Raw genomic sequence first — 27,355 nt, 5'->3', positions numbered from 1 at the left:
AGCATTTTCCATTCTTACAATATATACCCAGATTCCCCTTTTTCCATTTTGAGTTAGAATGAGACGTTGTCCTGTAAGATCATTGGCACTCCAGCTTCTACTTCCAGGTTTATAAATGCTAACACCACATAACATGTCAATCTTCTGATACAGGCTATGAACAAAGACCTTGACTATGAGTTCACTGCCTGGAATTGCTTCAGTTTGGGGAGCCAGAACAAAAGAAAAAGCAGTGGAACACTAAGGGCTGATATAGATATCTAAGAATATAAGGTATTATTCAAATACTTAATACTAAGTAAAATGGTGACAACCTAGCTTTGTAGAAAATACAGAGCAGCCATTCCACTTTCAAATTTTCTTTTAAAAACATATAGAGATGACAAACAGGTTCCATTGAGCCTCCAGCAGATGCAGGTGTGCAGCATGTTAGCCTTGGCCCAGGCAAGTATGAAATTTTTTGTTGAACACTACCATGATGATTCTGAAATCTTGATGGTATCTTCCATATCTCACAGGAGTAAGTGTAAATGTAAGACAGTCTCCTCCACTGCTCCACACTTTCCATTTGCTCTGCAAATCCTACAAGCATTTTGAGAAGTTAACATGATGGGCAGGAGGCAAATGTGATGCCAGTCCTTGTCCCTGCTTTTATTAGAGAGTCCATACTCTGTGTGACTGCATCAGAGGACAAGTCTACAAAGGGAACTTTGTATTTAAAAAGTAAAATGAAACATAACATACATAATACAGTCAATATACCTGCACAAACATAAACTTTCATCATTCTAGTTCTGCTTAGTAAATGGAAGATGAAAAGCAAGTAAAACTAATGTAATTCTGAATGACAATTTCATTATTTCCTGGAATATTGAATTAGATATTTGGCAGGGCACATTTTTTTCACATTGTTCCATAATGGTTTATAGTTGTTCTGGTGATGGTGATTATTTGCTATTCAATGAATAAGCTGCCCAATCTGCTATCAAGACATTAATTTTAAAAAACAAAACCAAAAGTTTTTCAGTGTACAGAAGGACACAATACTTGCTTCCTGTGGTCATTGTCTTTTTTTCATATACTGGGAAAAACATCATTCTGCAGAGATCTGAGGTTTTAATACCTTCTTTGTGAAGCTATGACCCTTTCATGTGGAATTCAAAAGCTGAAGCATAGGTAAACAAGATCTACCTGTATCTTTCAACTTGAATTTTGGAAAATTGACAAGGGAGGAAATTCTTTTGTGAACACATATATGAGGGAGATGGGAAGAGATTGATAAACTGATCCCTTTTTAAAAAGAAAATGTAAGAAAATGACTTCCCTGGCATGATAGAACTTAAAAAACCAAAAACCTTCAAATCTCAATGGCTAAAGTTATTTCTAATGAGACTTGAATTGGGAAAAATACCAAACTTTTCTCACTGCACAGTGACAGCATTCCTATCATATTTTCCTACTGAATGAGCAGGGAATATATGAACCCCAGCTATGTGGCTGCATCAATACACTCTTTGACACAGCAGTTAATAGAGAAATATGGCTGAAAGCCTAAAGATGAAGTGCTTGCATTTTAAAGTTTTAAAATCATACTATTAGGAGCATATAAAAAAAATTAAAAATTGGCTTTTTTAAAAAGAAGTCAAACAACTTTGTTGTTGCATGAACTTGATAGCACCGAAGTGGGTATATTCTTCACTAGCAAAGCTCACCTAAAGGTCAGATATTTAAGTTTTTTGTGCAGAGGGGACATCTTTCTGTCTTTAAAGCATCTGCCACAATATCACCACCAAGCCTGAGGGAGTTATTTGAGCTCTACTGTATTACAAGTAACAGCAACATTAGACAACACTGCTTCTCATTAATACAAGAGCTAAGGGGGAAATAAGTGAACTTACTGTGCAGTTACATGGTTATATTAAAAAAAAAACAACCAGTCTGAGTGAACTGAATTGTCACACTCAATAGTATACCAAATACTACCTCAGACAGAAAAGTATAAAAAATGTAAAGGACAGTAATGATTACTACCACAACTTATATTATAAAGTCTTAATTTGTATGTAATATTTAATGACAAGCATGAGACTTCATATAAATTGTAAGAAGTATAGATCTCTTCCTTTAATTGAAGTTTTCTGTTCAAACTTCTGCAAATGTGTTAAAAAAAGTAATTTAAAGCAAGTCTTTCAAAGCATTTGCAGATAGCTTGCTACTTGGTTGTTGTATATCCATTAAGTGCAACTTTTTAAAAACAAAGGTCTTATGGTAAGACAGACCCCCAGCTGCTTGAGCTATGTACAACAAATGTACTGCATAAAACTTCAGCCAAATATTTGCATTATCTTTAAGCAGGCATATAAATCCAGTCTGCAAACTTAAAATTATTTTAATTTACATAGTTTTTCACAAGAATGTTCCTATGAAGTGAATGAGACAAACGTGGACAGAGATGCAATTTTTAAAATATATTCTCAAATATATATTTGCAGTGGGTTTGCTATGTAAGTTATGAAGAGTTCTTTCCAGAATTATTGATCACTCCAGAACAAAGGAAGTTTTATTTATTTTCTGCATAGGCTGAAGCAAAATATTAACCCAAACAAATCAACACATGCCTGCTATTATCTGAAGTTTTTAGTTTAGAATAATGACCAATACTTATTCAAGCAGATGAGTTACCTTTCAAAGAGCCAAAAAAAGTCCAGACACTTGTTCTGTTTATATCTAACCTGGGTATGATCCTGTAAAAGTGACTGCATCCTCTTCTATGGCACATATGGTCAGGAAAAAAAATACAATTTACAGAGCTGAACAGCCATACTAATTCACATTAAAGGTCTCCCAAGTTTAATGTACAGCATCCAGTAAGAACCAGCATTAGATGCCCAGAGGAGTAGAAGTCCATGACCTCTGTCTATTACACAGTCTTCACTCACTCACCTTGTGGTGGGCTACAGATCAGGCTCTTCCCAGCTTTGATACCCTCTCTCTTCTGTTTTAAGATACTCAAAGGTAGTTCTTCCTTGAATTTGTAAATGTTTCTTAAAACTAAGTAAGCTTCTGGCTTCCACAATATTTTGTAATAAAGACCTCTGTGGTTTAATTATGCCTCACCTGGAAAAGTTCTCTCTTGCCTTTTTTAGCTCCAGTTCAGCAAATTGTTTTGATGCCACCTGATACATATAATGAGCAATGGTGAAATACTGCTTGACAAATGATTTGTCTAAATTTTATTTTTAGTAGTAATTCCTAAAGTCTGATTTTCTTTCCTGGCCACTACTGAGTCTGGACTTTGTATTATATTTTTACCAAACAGCAAGATTTCCCCATCTTTGGGAATACAAATTCAGAATTGGTTTTCTGCCAGGTGTATGACTTTATAATTATCAACAATGAGCATCATCTGTAAGTTTAATGATCACTTACTCATTACCTCAATATAGGTCTGAAATTATTTGTTTACCCCTTTTACTACCTTGCATATTTTAGTATCACCAGTAACTTTGTCAACTCTTTCCTCTTGGTATTAAAATAATCTACAAATTTGTTGAACAACACAAAAAGGAAGCTGTGGGACACTAGTGATGAGTTTCTTCCACTGTGAAAGTTGACCATTTCTTATCTTTTATTGCCTTTTTTTTTCACCTTATCTATGCAAGTGTGTTCTCTCTTAATCCAACAGTAACTTAATTTTTTTAAAAATGTTTGCTGAATGAAAATCTATGAAATCTTCTCCATACACACTAAAGCTGTTAATTTTACTTAACTAAAGAGAGGTTCAAAGCTGCATACATCAAGAAAAATGCAATTGAGTGAATTAATTAAATAAAGGGTATGAAGTGCAGCTGTATCTTCTAGACACTGAGTTGTAGTTTTTTCCCCAGATAGATGCTTAGAAATTCCCTCTCAGCCTCCAAACAGATTTGAGCCACACAGCCTCAAGATGTAGCGTACAAATGCATACAGTTGTTAATTTATTTATCTTAAAGAGAACCTTTGCTGACACCTAGCAGATAAATGATTAATTGCAATTCTTACCCTCTTCATGGCAGCCCTACATCTCAAATTTTAGAGCTCAAAATGAAAAGTTTATTCAGAAAGAGAATAAATGGCACTCATATGCATAAAACCTCATCAACTCACAGTGTAAACAGAGTGGTAGTTACAAGCATAAAGAAGTATTTCCTGAAGTTGCATCTTTGGATAGAGATATTCACATTTGTATAATTCCAAACATCAGCTCAAATCTAAGCAGATAATAGCCTCAAGACACAAAAAGGAAAAATCCATGCAATGCAGAAAACACTATATAACTGCAGTTATATACTGTAGTTAAAACACTGATAACTTACTAGACAGGCAGCTTTACTACTAACACTACTAGAGAACCACCTCCTTCTACCCACAAAACAATATTGTCCAGTTACATAGGATGAAACAAATTTTTAAAAAGTGGAGAAATCTTAATATGAACCAAAATGACACAGTTTTATTTGCTGCACTGTCAGTTTCCAGGCACTCTGTGCCCCCTGCTCCTTCCTAAGCTTGACAGGGAGTTTGGGAACAGGTCCAAAGCATGAGGCTGCTCATGGCACAGGTACCTCCCTGTCCCACTTTCAGACCCAGCCCTAATACTTTTTTGCCACTACAGGTCTTCAGTTCAGACCCTACACCTTCACTCTCTCAAGAAGAAATGACCATCAGCATTTCAGCCAACATCAAACAAAACATTCTTTAAAAAATAAGAAAGAAGTGCTATTTATACATTTGTATCCTGCTTCATTGTTCTCATAATTTTCTGAGTCTAGGGAAAACATAGGGCTGACTCACCCTCTGCAGAAGTTCTGATTTTTTTCTCCCTCTGATCTTTAACTCCTAAGCCACAATTTAGGATAACTAATTCCTGGTTTGGTACAGCCCTAGTTTGGAGACAACCACTTCTGACTCAGCAATCTCTCAGTCACAATTGTGAAAGGCTGTAAGAGTGTAAGAACAGCATCTGTACACATCTGCCAACCCCTTCTCTAACAAAGTTAGATGAGTTTTTGGTCCAACCTAACTCAACCATTCTTGTGGTAGCCAGGGATATACCAATGTCTTCTAACTACCATGTCAAGGGGTTGATAGAGGTTTCACATGTGATGTGCTGCTGTGTTAATTTTTCTAAAATATCCCATCTCTCTCAACTTTACCAATACAAATTCTATTGAAAGATTTTACAAGAACTGCACTTCACCCAATTTGATCACCTCCCATATCTATAACACTCTTCTCAATGTTATATATAATTCTATAATTATATCCTTCCCTAGGTTGTATTATGTCAGTTCTACTTCAGTCTTGACATCCATCTACCTTTTGCCATCCTAAAACTGGAAAATTCATTTCTTTCAGTAAAGATGGAATAAGAAATGAGTCTAGGTTGTTTGGGCTTTGTTTGGATTTGTTTGGGTTTTGTTTGGGTTTGTTTGTTTTTTGTTTGGTTGGGTTTTTTTTTGTTTGTTTGCTTGTTTTCAGTAAGAGAAGGACAAACAGTTTTCCAGATTGCAGTCATCTTGAATCACACCACAGAAAAAGTCGTTCACTGCCCAAAGACTTTCCTAAGGTAACATTCTGAACTTTCTACCATTCCTCATTTGTTGCAACATTCAACATTTCAAAATATTTGATCTAACGTCTGTCCCTTTCTCCAACAATTTATGTATTAGCTCTGCTACATTTTTCCACTTTTATTAGTTTAGCTGCTAGGACTACTGACATGAAAAGCCTCTGGATGTATTGATTGCTCGACTATACTGAAATTTCACATGAAAGAAAACATGGCAATAAAATTCTTGAAATGGCAAGTGATTCTTTCTGAATTCACAGCTGTTGAAACACTGCCTTGCTAAGACCGAAACATTTTTCTTGAGACAGATCTTGCCAAAGAATGAATTTTCAAAACCACTTATCATAATCTGAAGAAAACCAAACCCTCCAGAATCATGAAATAAGGTACAGGTTTCAATGTACTTTTTACAGGTTACTCATGAGAATCTGAAAATCCCACCTGAAAAGACATAAGAGTAGAATTTTTAAGAGGTCTAAGCTGCTCAGCTCAGAAAGCCATTGAGGACTGAGCATGACTTCTTTAGGGTCCCTTCTGAAAAAATCTGAACCTATCTCTTTTAAGCTCCCACAGGTAAAAGCTTACAGCAGCTACAAACGATGGCTTGACAACGGGGCAAAAAAAGATGATAAAGACAGCAATGGCAGTAGTCAGAGGTAATGCTTCTGCATCTTCCTATAGACCCAGTGAGAAAGCTTTTGATGGTGGCCTCACAAGCAGCTTAATCTTCTATAGTAGGGCATGAAGCAGCTGCAGCGTGGACTGCCATAAAGGGAAGAAACAGATCAGGAGGAATAAAATTATGGAAAAGACAGAGGAAGCAGACCACCATCTAATTTTGTCCTTGGTGGAAGAGCAAAAAGAGAAAAATAACAAGATGAAAGAAGCTTTAAGTCAGCACCTAAATGCAGAGAGGGGGTGTGAAGCTAATAAATACTATCTCAGTTGCCTACAGCACTTAGATCCCTTCCCTTGGACTCATAATTAGGAGAAGGGGAGCCAAATTAAAAGATCCAATCCTTGGCTTCTTTCAAGCCTAATTTCACCATGTAACAGACACAGTAAGTACAATCACCTCACTGCAGATGTGTTTCTATAGTCAAGGTGTAACATGCTTTTCCTGGAGCCTGACTTTAAAAGCTACATTCACATACAGAAAGGTTATACAAAACAACCAATGCAAGCACTATAGCACTGCATTGATTTGTTCCTAAAGAAAGCATTACAGGTGTTTTCATTGAAGAGGTCACTGACATACCAATTTACAGTGCTAACTGGTCCACAGATGGTGTGGAGAAACCTTTCACTTTAAAGGAGGACTCCACAGAAAGGACACTTTCAAAGACACAGATCTAAAGCCAGGGCATTTCACAATTCTGCCAAACCTTTTGTTTTGGAAAATATTTTTGTCTGAGCCATTGTTGAACCAATTTTGTTGAGTTGAAAGCCTCGTAAACCTTTTAATTATTTTAGGTTTACTAACATATAAAGTCATAAGCCTTGCTGCTGCCTGTAATTTTGACCATTTCCTTCTTCTCCTCACCAGTATCCAGAAGCAATGCAAGGACAAAATTAAATAAAACTTGTTTATACATTAAATAGTCTTACAAAATATATACAGTTTTAGCCATCTCACAGCTGCCACAAGCTAAACTGGTATCAGAGCTTTCCATAAACAGCACATTGTACACGCAGCCCCCCACACATGAAGTATATAACTGGGTCTTGCACAACTTCAGGCATCATTCAGAAGTTTGTAAAATATACCAAGCATTAAAGTAATATGCAGTTCGGCTTTGGAATCGAAGTCACTTTGAATAAAGGCAGTTCAATACAGTTAGAATTTATTCTGTATCATCATTATAGGCTGCAGTTATAGAAACAGCAGCTATGTTGACATATCCTGAATTTTGTTTCTCAATCTTTCACATTTTGTTCCATTATTCGTAAACAAGGAATATGCTTCACTCCACATCTTACTTCATTTTGAACCTAAATTACTGTCCCCACATGGAACAGAAATTTAACACAACAGAGTCAGTTGTTTGACCCTTGCCTTTGTACCCAAAGTTGGAACATTTGGAACAAGCTCCCTGATGGCAGACCATGGCTTCCTCCAGTCTGAAGAACCAACTTGTTACTGCAGTAAAACCACAACGATCACATATATCACATCATACACTCAATAGAAGAGTGACAACAAAAGCTTGGAAATGAGACTTCTTTAGGGGGTCAACCAGGAAATAAAGTGGGACACAATGAAAAGCTCTGATTTAGCCATCAGTAGTTGAAAGAACAGCAAAAGGCAAATGACATACTTTTTGGTATCTGGGCACCTTCTGCATCCCACCCTTCCCACTGTGGAAGTCTTCAAAGAAAAACAACCCACCCTGGACCTCACACGTAAAGGAGAAAAACCCATGTTTCAAAGACACATTGATTACATTCAAATGTGTCTAAATGCTAATGTATTTCCTCTCAAACCCTTTCCTACTGTTTAACAAAGCATCAGGATCTGAGCAATAAGACCCAGCAGCTGTCCAGTTAAACATCCACTTAAGGGACAATGATGCTGATATGATCTTCCAGTTCCAGTCTTTCTGCCAGGGTTGCTACCACAAAATGGGGTGGGATCACTGGGCTCTATGAGCAATAGGAAGAGGGACAACTGTCTCCTTTTAGCAATCAGATTTGTAGCTGAGGAGCTGGAAGTTAGAGCAGCTTTCCTTCCACTTCCAGCCATCTGTTATAAAACCTAATAAAGTACAGTTCTGCATCAGCAATTATTACTGATAAAACGAAAGTGCTCTGCCACAATCCTTAAAACAGGATGTTTATCAGTCTACAAAGGAACTTGCTCTTTCACAGAGCTACTGGGTAACAGCAGTCTCATCTACTTGTCCCCCTCCCCAACCCTTTCTCCAATATGCAGCATGTTCTGTGCCAATGATCTCCCTCGAGCTTAACACCATTACCTGTTTCAGGAGGAGAGGGGAAACCTGACCTCATCCATCATTTTACTAGGAAGCCCTAGAAGTCAGAGGGCACTAGTCCAAATACCACAAAAATAAAATTAAGGAAAATAAAACAGGGGTGGGGGGGAAAAATCCACAACCCAAAACACAATGGAAACAATACTTTGTGTTCCTATTTTAAGTGCCTCTCTCAATGCTATATGCATAGCAGCTAAAGGCAAGCTGGAAACCAGCCAGGTCCTGGCTGCCAGCAAAAATTTTGTCACCTCCTTTGAACATCTGAAGTATGTTTACCCAATAGATTTCATTAAATTACACTTCCATTAGGAAGCATACAATGTTGATACTCATCTCAAAGATAAAAGGGATCGCTAAGAGGCATGTCATCCTGCTCCCCAGCTGATTGCTATTTCTGGGCCAATCAAGGAAAGGAGCCAGAACAATACTTAGTTAAAAAAATGCAGCATCTCCCCAAGGACTACATACTAAGAGACTGCAGCTCCATTATCAAAATGAGCATATCATTAATGACAATACACATACAGTGCGTTATTTTAATACAACTCATACACAACAAACAAGCTGTATTTGGGTCATTAGCTGAATTTGTAAAGCAATATTTCCAAGGGTTAGAAACTCCAGATCAAGATATGAAGTTTATATGTTGGGGGCGGGAGGGAACAACAAATATTTTATATGATCCCAAAATGCTGTGAATATAATAACGCTGTGTGGTTAGAAGTGCATTGTAGTAGCTAACAGAACAATAGGCTATTCAAACAGAAGTTCCCATTTTCAAGTAATGCAGAAGTAATTTAAAACACCAGGCACTGTTTTGCTAAACATCTATAAGGGATAATGAAAACAAAATGCCACTGATGCAGTTTATACTCTATGTGTCACCTTTTAAATTATTATTACTGTACAATTAAAAAATGCAAAAAGAGGCTCAAAGCAAATTTTACAAACGTTAAAAAACAACAACAACAAAACACCACAGAAAAAAACCATAATGATTGTGAGGCAAGACCCTTGGGAAGGAGTAACACAAGAGAGTCAAATTCTCAAGTCCACTAGGACTGCTCAGCTGTTCTACAGGAGGCTGAGCCCTTCCTAGTGGAGAGGAGGAGATATCTTTGTCTCTAAGCATTGGTGTTAGATGTGTGATGTTCACTGTGCTTCCTAATCTCCAATTCACATAACAGCAATAAAGGCAAGAGGACAAAACTAAAACCATGCTAATTAAAACTCAAAGTAACAGGAAAGGGATGGGAGGGGTTTGCTCTTTACAGCCAAGCTCTGCCCAGTCCTTTTGCAGCAATCTGTGATTATTAATAATCTCTAAAAACACTCCTTGCTCAAAATTCTACCACCTAGACTTCAGCCAATCTCTTTCGACACGCAGAGAACCTTTCAGTTTAGCCATGTTTGACATATCATATGAACTCCAATTATCCATCTTTTTGCAATTAATCATCTCACAATTACATTTCCTGCACTTATAAGCATCCAGCTGGGAACTGAGTTTTAATCTAGGAAATAAAAAAAAAAAAAAAAAAAAAAAAGATTCAGGTTTCTAACAAATTACTTCTAATTAACCAGAACCTTTTCTAGTCATTCCAACCTAACGATGCCTACAGCAAATGAAAGAATTTATTGTTTGCATTCCTAATGATATTTTAAAATTTCATTTCAATTTCCCCAATGAGTAACTTTCAGGAAATTCACTGCACTTAGATCTACTTAAACAAACATTCCGCTAAGCAGGAAGTGCACAATAACAACAAAACCTATGGGTAGAGAAAGAAATCTGGTATTACACTGAGCAGAAAAGCTGCTAAATAAAGCTAAAGAATTTGAATGCTAATTAATGGCAATTTCCAAAACTACATTGCAGCCATGCTGCCCAAGCCCTGCCACAGCTATTCAGAATCCTAAAGCTCTATTTTCAGATAATGGTTGAAAAAGGAAAGGTGTATATTTTTCAGAAAAAAAAAAAAAAAAAGAAAAAAAAAAAAAGAAAAAAAAAAGAAAAAATAAAGGTCAGTTATCCTGATATAAAGCATCAATTAATAGTCTATATAAAGTAAGTGGATTAAATGAAGCCACCTAGTTAGATGACTCAGGAAACTAAGCAATGGTGGTCAAACAGTACATGAAAGAGCTTTGTCCCACAACTTCCAGTGATTTCCCTAGGGAAAGATTTGGAATAAGTCAGCAAAACATGCTGACTGCACTATTTGGAACTGCTTGGTATCACAGGGAGGTAACATGAGGTAAGTATCAAATGTAACAGTTTCATTTACATTAAGTATTATCAATTTTCTCCAACTGTTTCAAAAAGTCAATGCAGCTATCTGACAGAATATGATCATTGCAAAGTAAAAGTGTTGCTTTCATGTTCTTTGGACAGTCAAATATCAGAGGATTTCCTGTCAATTATGCAGTAATCACAAGTGTACATCCCAAATCTGTCCATCTAACTAACAAAAAGAAAACAATATACAGCTGAAGAACGCTCTGGAGATTTACTTTTAAGTAATACATAAGTCAGCCTAACTGCAGAAATATTTCTGCTCAAAAGTTTGGTGTTCATTAATGTGCTACCAAAGTTTTGACAATAGAAAACAGGACTGTTAATTGGCTGATTCAATACCAAGTCCAAGTAGTTAATTATTCTGGAAAAGAGTTATTTTAATACACCTGAAGCCTTCCAAAACTTATTAAATTTTATAAGCCTGCACCAACCTCCCATTACTTTGACTTTCATTAATTACCTCTGTCGCTCAGTACATCAAAACCACTGGTACATTTTTGGTTTTATTTATAACAGAGACCCAGTTGTGACTATGGATGTGCTTTAAGTCATTTAAAAGGGAAAGACCACAAAACCAGTAGTAACTTCCTCTACCACTACTAAAATCTAGGAAATTTTAATTCCTTCTACAACAGCTGCAGCTTTAACTCCAACTGTCCAGCATCACAGACCAATTAACACCAACCCCCTCTTCCCATCCCAGACCCCTTCTTCCCATCCAGAGTACAGATTTGATAAGGTATGAGAAAAGAGAGGATTCTCCTTGATGAGATTTCATAGTCAAATCCTCAGCCATTACAGAGTTAATATTCAAACTCCTTCATTCTCAGTGATTCCAGCCTGAGAGTTGAGTGAAACACCATGAAACAACCCCCAGTGCCTTTCCAGTCTACCAGTGCACTTTCAATAGTGATAAAGGAAGACCTGCACGAAGCAAGAACATGATGTAAAAGTTCATTCTGGTTGTGAAATCAGTCAACAAAAGACAGTGAAAAGCCTGGGTCACAGAAAGAGGACAGCATGGAGGTGCAGTACGTTTTTCTTCTTGGAGCCCCTTTCATGACTAAGATGGAACTCTACACATGGCTATCAAGATCAAAATAGGCATTTGCATTGAAGGCAGAGCTGGATACTAGATTATTTCTATGCATTCTCTAAGCCAGCACTATGAAATCCCACCAGCAGTCCTCTACACTGGTTCACAGAAGCTCTGCTTGCACAGCCATGGTTGGACTTGGTGACCTTAGGGGTCTTTGCCAACCAAAACAATTCCATGATTCTTTGATACGCAGTCTTAGAAAGACTGAGGACAGTGAACTTACAGGTTTCTTGGCACATCTAGAACAGCTGCAAAGCTCACAACACCAGTAAATTCAGGCCAGGGTTTATCAAGATCCAGCTCAGCAAGCACTGTGGCCAGGCAGGGCCATAGGGAGCTGTAGACCAGTATCCCTTGGTATCCCTGGAGCAGGAACCAGTGGCCCTGAAATGGGGCCCTGGGCCACAGGAAGGTGAAGGGGGTGCTGCTCAAGGCCCTGTCCATCTGACATTGGGCTTAACTTCAGCAAGATTTGATATAACTGCAGCCTTGTGGAGGATGCAGAAAAAATTCAGAAGGTAATAGGCAAACACGAAAAAGAAAAAGAATTAGAAGAAAAAACACCCTCTCAGCTGTAGTCATTTAAGTAGGAACACCACAGAGAAATGCTCTTAAGTGCAAATCTTTCTTATTGCAGCTTTACGTTCACTGGCACATGAAACAGCAATGATAACAGGCTCAAAAAAAACTTTGAAAATAAAGTTAAAAGATACATGTAACTTAAAACTAACATCTTTTCCTACACAGAAAGGTTAAATTGTGGGGTTGACATTTGCATTTGTTACGTTGTCAACATTTCCTGCCTATCAGCCTATGTACAAACAATATCTAAAGATGTCATCTACATATTTATACCAAAGGAGTTTATGAACAAGACCTGTCAGTATATTTTAACACCTTTCCAAAACGTCAGCTTTCATCAGGTATAAACACAGCATGTTTAATTTATTAGTTTGGTTTAATATAAAAAGTTGACAATCATATGTCACCATAACTATTGATAAGGTAAATAAGGACTACAGGAAAATGTCAAAAAGTTATTAAAATATTTCTCAGCTTCCTGAATCAGATTGGATTTATTGGCTTTCCTCTGTCAATAAGTGCATCACACATTTTTCTTCATATGGCTGTTTTTGAAGTGGTGTGTCCAACAATGAAGTTTACAGACAAACTATAATTCCTGAAGAATTTGAATTCCATTCTGACCGGGCAGGGGAAAGGGCTGTGTTTAATGTTTAAAAAAACCAAACCCACAAATGCACAAACTTATTCACCTCTATTTAAGCACACAACAAAGATTTCTTCTTCTGATCTAAAATACACTAAGCCTGCATAACAGTTAAAATACAAGGCACAAGAAAATTTTAATACAACTGTGAAGTTGAGCAAAACAATATATTTACTTCCACTTTCTATAGTAGATTCTTGATTCTATTCCCTCAAGAGGAATGATATTATCATAAGTCCACCTTCTCTAGTTGACAATGTCAGGACAACCTATTTTCACTTCTTTCCAGGTACTTCACAAAAGATGCAACCAAGGGCAGCATAGTCTCATTTAATGAATTTCATCCCCCCCTTGCCACTACCCAGCCAACCCCCTCATCTCTGAGTCCTTCCAGCCAGATGCCAATAGATTGCTCTAAAGGTTAAAAAATACAAATCTTACTTATCTGACTATAACAATGAACTCCATTGTATAGACCAGTTCAAATATCCCTCCCCTAGCCAAATCCAGGCCAAATTATGCCCAGTAGCAACAGAAGAGTTTAGAGGCAGGAGAAACAGAGAGTGGGCTGTTCATTGCCAGCATCTTGCTTTGCTGGAAGAAACTTTTCTTTTCTTCAGCAAGTCCCACTCTACACCTCAGCTAAGACACAAAGAAGAATTTTATTATTTTACAACCCAGCTGATACTAGGATTTGATAATATGGGCATCAAGAAGAATTGCATACCACAGCCTCTTAACAATTTTGCAAAACTTACAGGGCAGGGATAAGGATAGTGATAACTTAGAATACACCAGATAAGCTGAACATGCTCCAAGACAGGATCTTTATTTCCTTTTTCCTAGGAAACAGGAATTTTACCAATTCATTTCACTGTTGCATCAAAATCACTAACACAGTGAGTACAGTTGGTGACTTAAATGAGGAGTATTTTAAGTATCACCTACTAATCCTTTGTGGATATCAGAAATTTAGTGCTGAAATCACACCCTGAAAGCATATTGAATATGATGGAAAACCAGAAGCTTTGTTTCCATGTTCAAATGGAAAGCAAGTGAAAGAACTGGCACATGATAAGTAATTCATATACTAATCAAACTGATTGAAAAGGAAAGTTCAGAAAATAAAAGTAGTCCAAATGTACAAATAACTAGATTTTAGGCTATAGAAGCACACACTCTGATTCCCTTTGTTTGAAATATGAAGAGGAATGGAAATTTCCTAAGGGCCCAAATCTTCCACAAAGAAAGGAAGAGCCTCCAAAGATAGTCTTGCTCCAAAAGGATCCATTTAACTACATCAAAACACGTAGAATCTTGGAGCTTTTCCACTACCATTTCTGCAGCATAGATGTTCTCAGGTTTTATTGCAGAACAGATTTAGCCTGGTTCCTATACTACACATCCTTACTTCAGCATGGTTCAAAGCTGTCTGAAACACCACTCTTTGGTTCAGACCCTTACTTCTGCACCTGGTTCACACCTGAAGTGGAGTTTTCAATTCATTTGCCTCAAAAAGCAATCATATTCAGACTCAAATGTCAGAAGTGAGGAAAACTGGGGGATTCACTTCAAAATCACAGTACTGCCTAACCAAAGACCACCACTGCACGTGAAGCCCCAGGTGGGAGGAAAGTCCTCAGCTAAAACACCTTTTAAAACACACAGATGTCTTGCAACCTGGTTCTAGATTTTGAGAAAAGGAAGCTCAGTAGATGAACTTAGGAGTACTCTTTAGGTACAAATTAAAAGTGAAAACTTCTAAAGTTTGCACCAGAAAGAAAAGCAGAAAAAACAAAAAAAAAGTAAAAATGGGGAGAGGAGCAAATTTTGCTTATGCTCATTCTAAAATTCACGGATTTTAAACCAAGATCTCTAGAGAGCACAAGTACTGAGCTACCACTCAGCACTGCTGAATGCTGGACATGCAGCTCATGAATGGAAAAGGGGAACCTTTATAACATGCTTGAAACTAACTCCAAGTATGGGTCAGAAGACAGATACAGCCCAGCTGCCTTCAACTGAAATAAAGATCTAACAGGAGAAAAACATGACAGAAGGTGAGGAAAAGACAAAAGGAACACTAAAGGGCTTAAAAAGGCTGGGAAAGCAGTTCAGGTTAGCAACCCCTAACTTACTCCTGACCTATCTGTAACTTTTTGCCTTGATTTAGTTGCCTGAGCTAACTTTGTGGGAAGCTGACACAACTGAACCCCAGAGTCTGATTTCTCCTGAAGACAGGACAGAAAGAAGAGGAAATCTCATGGTCATTTAGGGTTATTGATAATACTGAATTACAAAACAATATAAAAAAAAAAAGCAGTCATTGCAAGCCAAGCATTTTTTTCAATTAAAAAAAATACATTTCTGGAACTACTGATAAGACCCCATCTTAACATTATTAGCTTAAGTCCCAGCCACACTAATTCTAGGGAAATAGTTATTGGCCTTTATCAAGGATGCTAGAAAAAAATGAAAACCTGTAGTTTCAAAGTCAGCCACTAATGGAACAACACATAATATTTAAATTATACTAAATTCATTTTTCATATAAATTCAATTTTCATATAAATTATATGAAAAAAATAGGAAAAACACATCAATGTAACAAGTTAGTTCTTTGCACAGTTCTATTTACTTAATGCTCACTATCACAAAACCAAAGAGCTCTCTACTCATGGGTGAGAAACCCTTTTGTGTTAGGCACTCTACAATTAGGAATCCCTGTGTCAAAATGTTTTCAGTCACACGTCCCAAAAAACCCCAACCACCATTATAGAAAGTTACTTTTCAAATGCTGAATTAAAGAGAATTTGCTTTGATATTTTTGTCATTATTCTCTTTTTGTCCTGTTTGGTGACATGTACTAGCAAAAGTTACAGTTCAGTTTAATAATGGCTTCAAGTCTTGTATCCAGGAATCAGTGGAAAGGAAGGAGCTATCTTCAGAATGCAGGAGCACTTCCTAAGGTCCAAGACCTTAAGGTCCAGGACCCCCCAAACACAATACAAGCCTTTTCTTTGACTTCTCAAAGTCTTTAGTGAACAGGTACAAAGCCTGCAATTGCAATTCCAACCTTTCCAAAAGCTTACCTAACATATTTACATGCTGACCAGGAAGGTAAGTTGGCAAACACTATCCTTATTTACTCTAATCTTAATTTCTCTGAAAATAAAACAAACTATGGAGTGATAGAAAGCTGTGGGGATTCAGAAAGTGAGCATAAATGCCACTCAGTGGGAAAAGAGCAGAGTCCATGCACATTCCCCAATCTCTTTTTTCTTTATATACCAGGCACCAGATATTTAGTTAGAAAAATAGCTTTTTGTTAAACCTATCAGAAATGTTTAAATTTTACTATCACAGGAAAAGTTACTCTGTCCTATTGCTGATCCTGGCAGCCACCTGCTATATTCCTTCTTACAATCTTTTCTTTATATTTCTACTCTAATTTTCATTGTTTGGGTCTTTTAGGAGTAAAACCCCTGTATCATTTATTAAATATTGGAACAAGGCTCACACTCCTAGCACTGGCACCCTAAAGGCAGTTTAGAAAAAGCAAACCAAAAGCAAAGGAGGTGCTAGATTCAATCCACTTGTTCTAATTATATCAGCATTTAATTGTCAAATGTACAACTTACAGATCCTCTGGCTTTTGCAGGGATTTGCCCTCTAAGAACATGAAGTTTAAATAGACTTTGTGGCCAATACCCACTTTTTGTTGTGGTTTGTACAGCAGCTTTAAGGCAAGCTGACTGTACTTGAAACTAACAACTAAATGATTGCAGAACACAAAGTTAGCAGACAAAAGAGCAGAGATATTCACACTTTTTCCATATGTTTCATCTAGTAAGGAACATTACAAGGAGCTGGGGGGAAGGGTGGGGAAGATTTCTAATCCACTTCCAGCTGCTTTTTTTGCTTTATATTCCTTCCTCACTAGGTCCTAAGTCAGAAAAAAGATATCTCTGCTGCTGTGAAAGACTGAAAGAACATCTTCTTTTACCTCTGCTAAGCAACCACAAGTTTCTTTCTGTGTTTAATAGTAGTACGCTAAAAAAAAAAAAAAAAAAAAAAAAAGAAAGAAAAGAAAAAAAAAGCTTGGACAACAAAAAGAGATGTTTTTATCATTGAGACAACAGGGTAATATCATGTATTTTGTTATTAAATAGCATTTTTAAGTATTTGCAACTTGTAAATGGGAAAGAAATTTAGAATTTTCAGGACAAATGAAAATCTGCCTACACAAGGAAAGCCAACACTGAAAATATCTGCATAACCACCTACTTTATTCTTAGGTTAGACTTTGGTGGAGGGGCAACAGCAAAATATACAATTTCAGGAACATTCAGTAACATTTGTAAGAAAAACACATGGAACGAGCTAATCGAATGATGTTGCTTAAGAATCCTGGACACTACCAAATTCACACTAACATGGTGGCTCTTCACAAAGACTTTTTAATCTGTTATAGTAGATTTTTAGATAGTAAAGCAAAAAGCAGAATTCAATCAGTGTTTCTGTTGCGCTAAAATTCAGTATTGTACTTTTGGGAAGCTGAGATTATAAAAATAAAAACATGGTATTTGGCAACTTCAATTCTTATAAACCACAGAGAAATTAACCCAGAACGTCACTTAAGCATCAGAAAGAAAAAGATAACACATCCATCACTGTTTTTTCATTTTACTTCTTAACAAATCTTGAATATATTTGCATTTACAGGACTTGTTAATTGGCTCAGAAGAATTTTCACTATGCCAATACCACTACCATGAATCTATGACAAAGATTTTCACCAAAAAAAAAAAATAAATTGTAACTAAAGTAGGATTTGTGTTAGCAGAATATAATGAATGCTACTACTTGTAATGTGTGACAGTTCTGTGACAAACAGATATACAATATTTTCAATTACACAAAGAGATTGTTTTACACTCCAATACCTGCCTATGATGCAACTGGAATTCCAAGAAGCACTTAATATGTAATGAATATATAAAAATTTCCCCCTGAATTCTGATTGAGAAACTATCAAGATGAGGCACAAACCTCTTGAAGTTCAGTAGAAAAAGCTAATTTTAACAGCAATGCTTATATTTCAAGTTTCATTTCATGAAAGCAACAGAACCCAGCAAGCAGGCAAAGAAAAGCCATTAACTACTTGTTTGCCAAACTAATATTTGAGATTGGACAGTTAATCAGTCAGCAATAAAAAGTTCACCATTTACCAGACAGCAACTTCACTATAAAAGAAAGCTATTTTTGACCATGGCAATTAGTCTCTCATGTTTCAAACACTAAATTCTGTTTTCCCATTAATTTTTAAAACTATGTGGCTTTAACTTAAAATAAACTGTACATCAAAAGAAGGGAAAATAAACAGCCAGGAACACAATTTGACGAATTGGATTTATTTAGTTTATTTAGCTAAACAGGGTCCATTGGATCTCTTTAATAGGCTGACAGTTGCACTGGGCTGGTTAATAAAACATTCAACACAGTATCTTCAGCCAATATAGAAATGCAAATCCCACCAGAAATATTTTATTCATGAAACAGTAATTTCAGTTACTACCAAAGAAAAAAAAAAAAAAAAAAGAAAAAAAGAAACAGGAGGGAAAAAAAAAAGAAAAAAAAAAGAAAAAAAAAAGAAAAAAAAAAAAAGAAAAAGAAAAAAAAGGACTGGCTTTGCAAACAGTGCCATCTAGTGTCTTCCCCTGGCAAACAAAGCACGAAATCTGAAAAGGGCTATAATTAATCCTTCCAAGTATCAAAAAAAAAAGAGCAGTCAATAACACATTATGGAACTGAGTGCAGTTCGAGTCTGAAAAGCAAGCATGTTAAAAAAAATGGGGCTTTCTGCTCAACTTGTCTGCTGTTTTCTGTTGTATCTTTATGTTTCAAGTCATGATAGGAACCAAATCAAGCTTCTACTTATATGATGAGGGGAACAACAAAAAGAAGGGAAAGTGAGATGTGCTCTGTTCTGCTCTTACTCATCATCTCACCCCACACCTATGTTTCAACTACAGAACCTTTATTATTGCTGCTAGCAAAAGCAGGACAACGACAGCTTGCTTCTTTTTGCATGATGTGTAGGGAAGTACCACTTGACTAATATAAGAAAACACTGAGAAAGTGAGAAACATTAAAGACTTCTTCCTTCTGCCCCCCCCAAAACCAGCATTCACCTTCTGTGAAAATCTCTTTACTCACCAGCTGACTGTAAGTAATTTTGAGTGGACTTTGCTTCTTCCACCAGCAAACAGATTTAATTCTATTACTTTGAGAAGTAGAAGTTTTAATGTAAGAACTAATTACACGGTTGGCAGAGAAATGAGTTTTCTACCTGGGAAAGGCTGATGAGCACTGGCATCCAGGCATGGTTAAAGACTGCATGTTTAGTGGAAGAGGCAGAATGAAGCCATGCTGAATTTCTATTACGTGTCTACAGACATATTTTACAGAAGGATTTCATTCTGTCATAGAATGCTTTTTTGCTTCATTTAATACAGAAACATTTTGTGTGTGATGGGAGAAAGGAAAGAAAGAGGCATGAATGCTTCCAGTGCAAGGCATGAGTCAGTGTGCCTTTTATTCATAGCTCCCAGCCAGAGACAAGAATCATCAGACTCACCAAATCACTTCTTGAAAGCACCTTTATTTGTAATCACTCAGCCAAGTCTAGTGCTCCACAAACTGTTTTTTCTTAAAATCATGTGCATCAGCTCCACAGTCACCAGCTTGCTGAAGCAAAGCACACCACAAAACTCACCAATCTGATTCCTACATGTTAGCAGACAACCAACTTCTGGAGAGAGAGAGACACAGAATTTCCTACAAATATCAACGTTGAAGTTGGGTGAGAAGAATCCATTTAAGAAATGAATTTTATCTAAATTAAAAATTTGCTGCTTGGTTGCTCTTATCCAGCATATTATCTCTTCCAACAGTGTGTTACAAAATGCATCTTACTGGTCAAACACAAGAGGATTCTTTGTAAGCAAAACCTACAGAATTATAAAACATGGGAGACATGGTGTGCTTCACTGCTTTGGCTTCTCAGGAATCTCAGTTAAGATCATTATAACCCCCTAGGTTAATTATAAAGTAAGCATGTTAACTCCTATCTTCCACACTTTCATCTAAAGAAAAATGTGATCACTAGTAAATTCCACGGTGAAATAAATTTCCTTCCACACAAAATTATAAAAAAATGCTAAGGATGCAAATAAATTAGGGTAAGTTTTCGACAGGGGATCTAAGTTATACCACTTCCTAATCTTTCTTCACAAACTCAGTTTAGGCCTTTAATAGTACAAAAGATCCCAAACAAACTCAAACAACCAAAACACAAAAAAACCCCCACAAAAACCATCACGTTTTCCCAGTTAAAAGTTCAGCATTATAAATAGCCATTGTAAAACATAAAATGCCTCCACCTTCTTCCACCACAAACCTGCCAAGGTGGGGACACAAGTAAAAACAAACTTAAGACAATGTGGAATTTGCTTCTATAGAAAATGAGTTGGCCTAATGTTCAGCAGCAGCAGCCAAGCAGACAAATATTGTACCAGTAGTTATTAGAAAAGGAACAGAAAAAAACCCAAAACCAAACCAAAACAGTGACTCTACTGAGCAGTTTGAGAACAGTGTAAAGGAATGAGTACTTATCTTAAGAAGGTGACAGTCTCTACAGAAGTGGTACAGTGAAGGAACTCCTGTTAACAAAATGCTTTCTTACTATTAGATTGTCAAAGTCTGTGGTCAGGAATTTTGAATTCTTTCTCCCGAAACCAAATCAGGACTCACATAGCAAAAACTTAATCTAATTTCAGAAGTTTGTCAAGAAGATCAGGTTTCCACCACAGGCAGCCATGCCTGCCCATGAAGAGTGCATGTGCATCTCTAACACATACACATGGTGGGTTCTCTGTTTTAAATAATGTAATTGGGATGCAACTATAAAGACATATGCATCTGTCCCACACAGAAGTTTTGTTTTTCTAATTATAAGGCAATAATACTTTTTTTTATAGGTAAAAATAATTCATCACCAAAAGTTACGCCTCTACAATTTAGTTCTAACTGGAAATATCAGGAAGACTCTTGCCATAAAAATACAGGCCACTAACTTGCAATTTGACAAATGGTATTCCTTAAGCTTATAGGCATTTGATTCTTTGTCTGGGTAGGTGACTGAACCTGAAATAAGCAGCCAGAATGTAGCTGACACAGCTGTAGCAGTTGTTCTGGTGAGCTTCTGGGATCAGGTGATACTTCAGGGTCCCACAAAAGAGCAGACTTCATGTCCTGGTCTTGCTGGGAGAGAATTCGAAAATCATTTTTCTGTTTGCAGTTTTGAGAGCCTACAGAGCCCAGTTCTGTGAGAACAAAAGAGATTCAATACTCTGGTAGTGACCAAGATTGACAGTAGCTTTGAACCATGCAGGAGGAGTGGGCTAGGAGGGGCAGCTGACCTAAGGTGGCCAACTGAAGTATTCCATACCATAAACATCCCACTCACTGTAAATTGGGAAGTTTGCAATAACTGGGGCTTCTACAATGGCTGCCTTCCCAAAATAGTCCCATCTATCTTGTTGGTTGTCCCAAGCCTCCTCCTTCACTTGCTGTGACCACCATCTTCTTGCTGGAGATGTCATGTTGGCAAGGTTGGTATTCAGCCTCCACTGCTGGAAGCACATAGCTTGCTACTACTAGATGGAGCTGAGTATAACTTTGTATCTCATGTTATCATTGGGTTAATATAAGTTCACTATTACTATTATATTAAATCTGTTTTCATTCCAACCAAAGGCTCTCCTTTCCTTTTCCAGGTTCCCCCTTCCCAGGTGGGGAAGGGTGACAGAACAACTGTCCAAACAGTGGCACTTTCTCATGAAATTCTACCACTTGTCACATTAAATGTTTTTGAGGCTTAACAGTAGCTGCTATTTAAACAATTATCTTAAACAGAACCTGTAGGAGGTGTGAAATGTGAATATATCTCTTCACTATTGATTGAAGTTATTGTTAAATGGCAAAATGTTTACATGTTTGGTCAAATTTTGTACAGCGCTGAAGGTCAGAATAACCAGAATCAGTATCCATTTTGAGGAAGTATTAATTTTAAAAAGGAATGAGTACTATCTCTCAGATTGATAACAAATGCTACCATTAAAATGCACCTCTGTGATGCCATAACAGGATGGGAACAGTTCCAATGTCTCCTCTTTTAGCTGATAGCTATTTTTACAGTGGAATACACCCATCCCACTTTCAGCACTGATTGCGAGGTCCTTGTTTTTGTAATAGAAATGTTATGTTTAATACAGTCTTGCTGGATTTTTATATTTCCCCAGCTACATGAATGCCTCTTTACTTCAGGGGTAAGTTTCTTCTTTTTTCTTTTTTATGGTGCTCTGACACAGAACCCTTGGGGTGAATATTAATGCTTGTGGATAGCCACATATTTGCCAAGTTTATAGTTACAGTGTCACATGAACTGTGATAGCTTCAGATCAAGGTGTTTTTATAAAATCTGGAAAGCCTTTTACCACTGCATTTACCCCTGTTTAAAAATCACTGGTTACTTTCAGGTAAGTATAGCAATTTGAAAAAAAAAAAACACCACCTCTAGTCCATGTACTTAAAAACCTACAACAAAATATAAGGCATTTTTTGCCTTACTTCATGCAGGCAGTAATCACAGACATTCTACATTTGAAATAGTCGAAAACAAAATATTTACAAGCTTAAACCCCAGAATAGTGCATTGGTAGGGGCAGGAAAAAAAGCTGCTCACAGGAAGATCGTTTTAAATTTGAATAACTATTTAGCAGGTGGTCCCAAGACCTTGTATCAACCCAGAAAGCAGGAGTACGTGGGGTGCAACTCCACTTCAGGCCACAAGATAGAGCCATTGGCACAAGCTCTGCAACCCAGCAAGCCCGGGGCAGTGCAGGAGCCCAGGAGCATCCGAGCTTGGGGACCTCAGCTTTAGAGACCTAATAATAGGAACCAAACCCCGCTCTAAACTGCAGTACGGGTACCTCCTTTGGAGTAAGTTAGTAAAACCCAGATTTCTGTCTGCAAGTTTGAAAAGGCGAGGTAAGTATTTACAAGCTATTTTTTTTTCTGTTTTGACACGTTTCTTGCATGCAGCAAGCAAGCCAGAAACTCAGCCTTTTGAGGTGTATGCAGCTTTTTTTGCAAAGAAGCATCAGTTTATGCTTGCCTGATCCTTACATTTCTCCTCAGGCATCTGCTTCCCATGCACACCTCTGACACAAGCACTGAACCTGCTGCTGCCTTAAGCTGAGGTGCAATGTTTGCTCTGTTCATTTTCCCCATCCATTTTCACAGTGCTATGCTGAGTACTTTTTTTTCTCCGTTACCACTGTTGCTCTCCAAGAAGGAGGGCTGAGATGGAGAAAGGTGGAATTTTCTCCTTAGATGGGATTTAATACAATTAGTGGGTTACCAACCACCTGTGTCAGTACAGTGCCTCCACAACACCTCTGGACTGCAGAAAATAAATCACCCATTTGCTATTTGCTCCTACTTGATTAGTAAGTTAGAGAGAAACACACCATGTTTGGAGTAAATTTTCAAAGGGCAGCTCAACTAAGCTCAAATCCATGCTTTTCAGAATATACTTTTGGCATAGTAAAGTGCACAGGAAAAAAACCACTGAATGTTCATTAAGGTGCCCCAGTATGGAGTGAACTACTTCAAAGTGATGGTACAGTGTTTTGTCAGTTTTAGACATTTTGACAAAGATCAATTAACTCACAAATTAAAGATTATATGCCACAAATAAGCCCTAATGTTGTCCATCCTTGTGGACAGTCCACATACTTCACATTTCTTTCTCCTGACCATTAAATATGTTTCCGTGCTGCTGCTTTCCACAACTCCTTGGGTGAGGGCAAATGTTCAAGGTGCTATAAGGTATGCAGAGAACCACAAAATCAAAACTCACATTCATTATGAGGAGTATGAAAGAAAACTACCTCTCTTAGTTCTGAGTTCACTTTGTGTTTGAAATACAGAACTTTTTTATGAAAAAGACTGTATACTGAGGTATATATTTTTTGCAGTTCATTCACAGAAATTATTTCTTGAAGATGAAACACATGCTTCAAAATGACTGAGAGATGTCCTCTCCTCAGTGCACATGCTGCTTTGCCAAGTCAAATACACTGGGATCCAACTGAGATTCCAACTACATTTATAAAACACAACACATAACTTTGCAAGCCCCTATCTGTGTGCCTTTTGGAATAGTCAAGAACGAGCAGCAAATCTGTAAGCTGATCCTATTGCTGAACTGCCAGCATAATTCCCAGTTAAGAATTCCCCTTCATCTATAAAAGTGAATTTCTTTTAGAAGAACTTAGATCTGCTTCCCCTAAAGACCTGGTAAAGCTCTTACACAAACTCTATATGTTTTGCTTACAGTCAAACAGGTCACAACTTATTCAGGACAATATTCAGGCAGAACACTCAAAGGCAGTTTCATTTCAGCAAATACTTTCAACTTTGTACCTTCAGTGGCCCTACAGCTAAAGAGTCAAAATAACACTTCCCTTGCTTCTTTTCCTTCCCTATTTGAACTCTCAACTGAATTATTTTGTTATTTTGTTTCCAAGTTGCTTTTGACTGGACAATAATCCAGAAAGATTCTCAAACCCTTCCATACAAACACACAGAAATGTTGGGACTGGAATAATGTAGGGAATTTAGTTGTAACAACACTATTTCGTTTTTTCCAAGCATAGCTGTTATTTTCCCACAGTACTTCGCTGTAGCCTTCACTCCAGTTTTCTTTCCTTGATCTTCAGGTGAATGCCATCCTTGGGTTTTGGGCTGTTGTTTTTTTTCCCATTATGATCTGTTCCTTCCTCTTTCTCATGTTGCTTTTGGTCCTTCACTCTGAGCAAACACTTACATTCTTTTGATCCCGTAACTCCTAGTTGGTCTGAGGCATCTCTTCAACACCTGGTCATTTCTCCTGTTCCATAAATAATTTCCAGCTCTGAACTCTCCCATTCCCTATTGCCTAGAAATATGGAAGTACCAATTCCTGCCTTCTGCCTACACAGAGAATGAGACCAGCAAAAAATAAATGCTGACAGCAAATTATCCCACATCTGAGAAGATAAACAGCATTCACCACTGGTCCAGAAATTGCTCCCTCTTCGAAGGCACTGTTCAGCCTTCAGGGCTGTACACACTTCCTAAGAGGGAACAGCATGAAACTGTCTCTGAATTTTAATGCAAGTCTTTTTGTCCTAACATTCCTCAAACTTGATAAAACTGCAACCATCTTCTATCTAATATATTTTTGTGCAAATCCTCAAGTTGGCAGAAGCACAGAGGAGTGACAGTCAGCTGCATTTCCTGGCTGCAGGTATAAACATTGATTCCCCTCCCCCAAAGGAATAAACTGCTGCCAGCAACATGAGAAAATCCACAGTTCTCCAGTGTATGGAAAAAACTGCCACTAGTGATTTCTTTCTACCTACCCTGGAGGAACAGAGTTGCTGCCAATTAACAGCGTTTTCCTACACTGTGCAACTCCTTTGAACTTCTGCAGGATTTTAGAGGAAACAGTTTTGTCTCTATGTAAATCTCTTCAGTGCAAATCCTAGTTACAAAAAAGAACTGATAGCTGTAGCATAAACCCCTAGACAAGGGAATCTTGTTCGTTTGCAGTCATTATTTGAAAAATGTTGTATTTATAACAACTTTGTACAAAAGCCAAGAAGAATCTAAGTGCAATGGAAAAAAATATCACAGAGACTGAGAAATGAAGTGCACATGAAACAAACTACATTCAAAACTTACATGGATGAAGATTATATAGTTTTTCATGTTACTGCCCACATTGCTCCAAGGTGTTTTAAACAAACTGTTATTTTCCATTTGGAGTACACTTACTTTAAGTTTTAAATATCGATTCTGATATTCTACCATTCATTCCTTGAGAAATAGGATTAAAAGACAACTATTTTGCCTACTGCATGAATACTCACAATGTTTAATGACACAGAAACAACTCAGATCCAGGGCAAAGGGCCAGAAGACTAGCACCTTGAATTTTGGTGTGAGACTTTTACAAAAAGAAAAGCTTCTCTTCACCAGTCTCGTTTTCATCTCTCCACATATACAGCAAGATGCATGCAGAACTTGCCTCTCAAACTAATCAAAATACCCTCTGATTGCCTGAATAACAACATTGTTGTATTTTAAAGATTCTCATGGGTGTGTTCTTCGTGGAACATGTTAAAAACTCACGAAATCAGCTTCAAGTTTTCCCATTTCTTGCTTGTAGCTTCTCATTCGACTGCTGTACATCCCTCGGCTTTGAGGCGGGATCTCTCGAACTTCAAGTTCCATCTGCTCAAGCTGCCAAGTAAAAATAGAGAAGAGACACATAAACCTAAAGGGTAATTAAAGCAAGGATAAATTCACCTGAATGGTTAACAGATACTAAGAAACACTCCTTCTTTATCAAGGAAAATGTTGTTTATTCTGCAATACATAAATAATTTATCAAAATCTTTGCACAGCCCTGAGTCAATAAAAAGTGACAAAATTAATATTATTAACACTTGGAAGGAATTAGTCTACTCAGAAATGTTTGGACTTTAATTCCAAATGTGATTTTATTACAAAAAATAATAAAAGTGAGATTAAACTACTTCCTGCAAATCAGTATAGCTCACAAGAAAGCCTACTTCCATCTCACTGTTTGGTTTTGGAAACTATTGGGTGAAAAAGGTATGTTATTTCTTTTTTTTTATATACACACATATGTGGGTGAGTGTATAAATATATACAGACATGTATGTGTGTATCCCTATGTGTGTATATACACATTTAAAGTTTTATTTACCACAAGTGTCCATGTTTAAGAAAATGATTCTTGTTCTTTTAAATACTTAACCAGCAGAATTACAAAGTTAGAACTGATTGCTTAAATCTACATCCCAAATCTGTATGTAGGTATACCAAATAGCTGTATTTCCAGGTTTAAAGACAACACTATTCAAGAACTTGTATTCAAGCAAATACAATAAAATGTCAGAGATATAATTCTATCTTTCAACAGCTT

At 37.1% G+C, this 27,355-nt stretch overlaps 2 protein-coding genes across 5 annotated transcripts in view; one reads left to right on the top strand and one right to left on the bottom strand.

The window, feature by feature from the left end:
- The window catches only part of ZDHHC6 (zinc finger DHHC-type palmitoyltransferase 6), a 173,871-nt gene that overhangs the window by 124,255 nt on the left and 22,261 nt on the right, over positions 1–27,355 (top strand). The gene's annotated exons all lie outside the window — the stretch shown is intronic.
- Positions 1–27,355, bottom strand: part of VTI1A (vesicle transport through interaction with t-SNAREs 1A) — a 263,303-nt gene that overhangs the window by 224,515 nt on the left and 11,433 nt on the right. For all 4 annotated transcript variants that reach the window (XM_071749441.1, XM_071749440.1, XM_071749442.1 and 1 more), the window contains exon 3: positions 26,536–26,646. In XM_071749441.1, coding sequence (XP_071605542.1) covers positions 26,536–26,646 — 111 coding nt within the window. The remainder of the gene's footprint in view (positions 1–26,535; positions 26,647–27,355) is intronic.

The sequence above is a fragment of the Heliangelus exortis genome, chromosome 7, assembly GCF_036169615.1.
Source record: "Heliangelus exortis chromosome 7, bHelExo1.hap1, whole genome shotgun sequence".
NCBI classification, from domain to species: Eukaryota; Metazoa; Chordata; class Aves; order Apodiformes; family Trochilidae; genus Heliangelus; species Heliangelus exortis.
Note: the sequence above shows the minus strand (reverse complement) of the source record. Positions and strands in the feature narration are given on the sequence as shown.